General features: G+C 49.8%; 1 protein-coding gene across 4 annotated transcripts in view; it reads right to left on the bottom strand.

The window, feature by feature from the left end:
- Positions 1-2443, bottom strand: part of SLC25A44 (solute carrier family 25, member 44) — a 29125-nt gene that overhangs the window by 21594 nt on the left and 5088 nt on the right. For 3 of the 4 annotated variants that reach the window (XM_011992744.1, XM_011992745.1, XM_011992743.1), the window contains exon 2: positions 378-1015. In XM_011992744.1, coding sequence (XP_011848134.1) covers positions 378-1002 — 625 coding nt within the window. In that variant the 5' untranslated portion in view covers positions 1003-1015. The remainder of the gene's footprint in view (positions 1-377; positions 1016-2443) is intronic. The other variant, XM_011992746.1, reaches the window with a different exon arrangement.

Genomic DNA, 2443 nt, shown 5'->3' with positions numbered 1-2443 from the left:
AAAAAAAAAAAAAAAAAAGCGGAGGAAAACATCCAACTCAAAAGCTCACTATTACCCATCAGATTTGTCTTCAAATCCTAAACATCCCATGGCTTTTGTCCTCCCCAACCTTCCAGTGACTCCAAAGCACACAGAGCATATGCTACACACTGTTCTAGTCTTTTTACCTGTCTGCTTCCTTCACTACATTAGAAGCTCCTTGAAAGTAAAAACTATGTTTTATGCATCTTTAAATCCTCTTGGATTCAAACATTTGCTGAATGAATGATCCATTCCCCCATTAAATCTCACCTCCACTCTAACATGCACAAAGCAACAGTATCTCAGCCCCATTAGAAATCCCACTTTCCTCCCCCACTGTCCTGGCCCCTGCTTACCTGCGTAGAAGTGATAGAAGGGCCACCAGACAGCACTGTTTGGGATATAGGTAAGCAGTGAAGCCACATAGCCTCGATAGAAGCCGCGAAGCCCATCAGCCTGCAGGATCTGCCTGATGATGTCCTTGGTTTGGCCAAAGGCAACTACCCCTTGTCCCTCTGGGTTCCCCCGCACCTGAAAGCGGCCCATTTTCTCACCCTTGCGCTGCATCATGAGGTGCTGGGAGACTACATCAATGGGCACTGTGATGCTCTGGGCCACAAGGGAGGCTGAGCCACCAGCCACCAGTGATTTGACTGTGTTACTCTGGCTGTAGTCAGCCACAAACTTCCGGGTGAGCTCATAAGTGGTGACATAACACTGGCCAGAGATGAGGGTGAAGGTATTGACCAGGAACCCTCGGTAGAGGCCAGTGATACCATCTGCTCGCAGGATCTTGATGAAGGCATCGAAGGTCCCATGGTAGAGGCTCTTCCCCTTCTGAACTTGCAACCGGGTGCGGATGAGGGTGAATGGGTAGACACTGACACGGATCATCATTGTCATTGCCACACCAAACACGTAGAACTTCTTCTTGTCCAGGTGTTCCCACTCGATGATCTGGATGTTGCGTTTGTCCTCCATGGTGCCTGAAGACCTGGGATTTGAGCAGCATGGAGGGATGTGAAGAAGGAGGTCAGAGCTTTGTGCTTTCCCCTTCTGGCTGGGCTCTGAAGTCCCATTCTCAGACCTCATCTCCAGGACACTCACTTGCCCAAAGCTTGGACTCCACCCAACCTGGCTCTGTCAATCCGCACTTGAGTCTTCCTTCATAGATCAGGATACTGTCCCCTTCTCTGTCTTTGGCCAGGCCTTCCTTACTCAGTTTCCCTCCTCCAGAAATTGTCCCTCACTTCAGTGATTCCCTTGGCTCCATGGCCTCCTCAGCTCCCTACCCCAGCTTACAGGATCTTCTATCCTGACTCTCTGGGCCCTGGTGTCACTACCCTGACCAGGGACCATTCTTTTTGTCTGGCTCACCCAGGCAGAGCTCAGGATGCTGTGGACAAACCAACTACCTGACAGGATGCAGGGCCTTTAAGCAGGTGAATGGGACGTCACTAAGTGACATTTGGGAGGCTCCTGAAGGCTGAAAGGGACTGTTTCAGTTTTGATGCTCCTGGGCCTACTGAGGAGGCATCACCTTTGGCTGTGCACCTGCAGCAGGGTGCCTCTGATTGCCAACTGACTCATTTTGTCTCCGGTTTCCCATGTTGGCCTCTCAGAGCTCCCCTGACCCACAGTCACTACATTTACATGATATTTTCTCCCGTCTGCATTGGAAGAAAGTGTGGGCAAGTGGGGCTTTCACACCACAGGGCACCCCCCACCACCTCCCTTTCCTCCAGCAAAAGGATTTAGAAAGTCAGGAACAGGTCAAAGGGCAGAGTCCTCTTCAGTTATTAGATAACTAACTCTGAGAAAAACAGAAAAGAACCACCTGAGAGCTAAGTAGTAGTTTCCCTGGAGAGTCTGGAGAACTACAGAGTACAGAACATGTTGGACCGCATGCTTTCAACTCTAAGCGTATAAACCACAACCTCAGTCTTAGATAATGAAGGGGGAGAAGTGACAGAGGAGATAGACTCTGACTTCAAGAAACCGTCTGTTCAAGAAGACACAGTATCGCTCTGGGGAATGGACACAAGATACAGAGGAAAAGGCTGGACATGGTGGCTCACGCCTATAATCCCAACACTTTGGGAGGTGAAGGTGGGAGGATCACTTGAGCCCAGGAGTTCAAGGCCAGCCTAGGCAACATAGGGAGACTCCGTCTCTACAATATATAAAAATAAGTTAGCCGGCATGGTGAAACCCCGTCTCTACTAAAAACACAAAAAATTAGCCGGGCGTGGTGGCAGGCGCCTGTAGTCCCAGTTACTCAGAAGGCTGAGGCAGGAGAATGGTGCGAACCCGGGAGGCGGAGCTTGCAGTAAGCCGAGAATTGCGCCACTGCACTCCAGCCTGGGCGACACAGCGAGACTCCATCTCAAAAAAAAAAAAAAAAAAAAAAAAAAAAAAAAAA

This window comes from Mandrillus leucophaeus, unplaced genomic scaffold (assembly GCF_000951045.1).
Source record: "Mandrillus leucophaeus isolate KB7577 unplaced genomic scaffold, Mleu.le_1.0 Scaffold418, whole genome shotgun sequence".
Taxonomy (NCBI): domain Eukaryota; kingdom Metazoa; phylum Chordata; class Mammalia; order Primates; family Cercopithecidae; genus Mandrillus; species Mandrillus leucophaeus.
The sequence above is the reverse complement of the archived record's forward strand: the minus strand, read 5'-3'. Positions and strand labels throughout refer to the sequence as shown.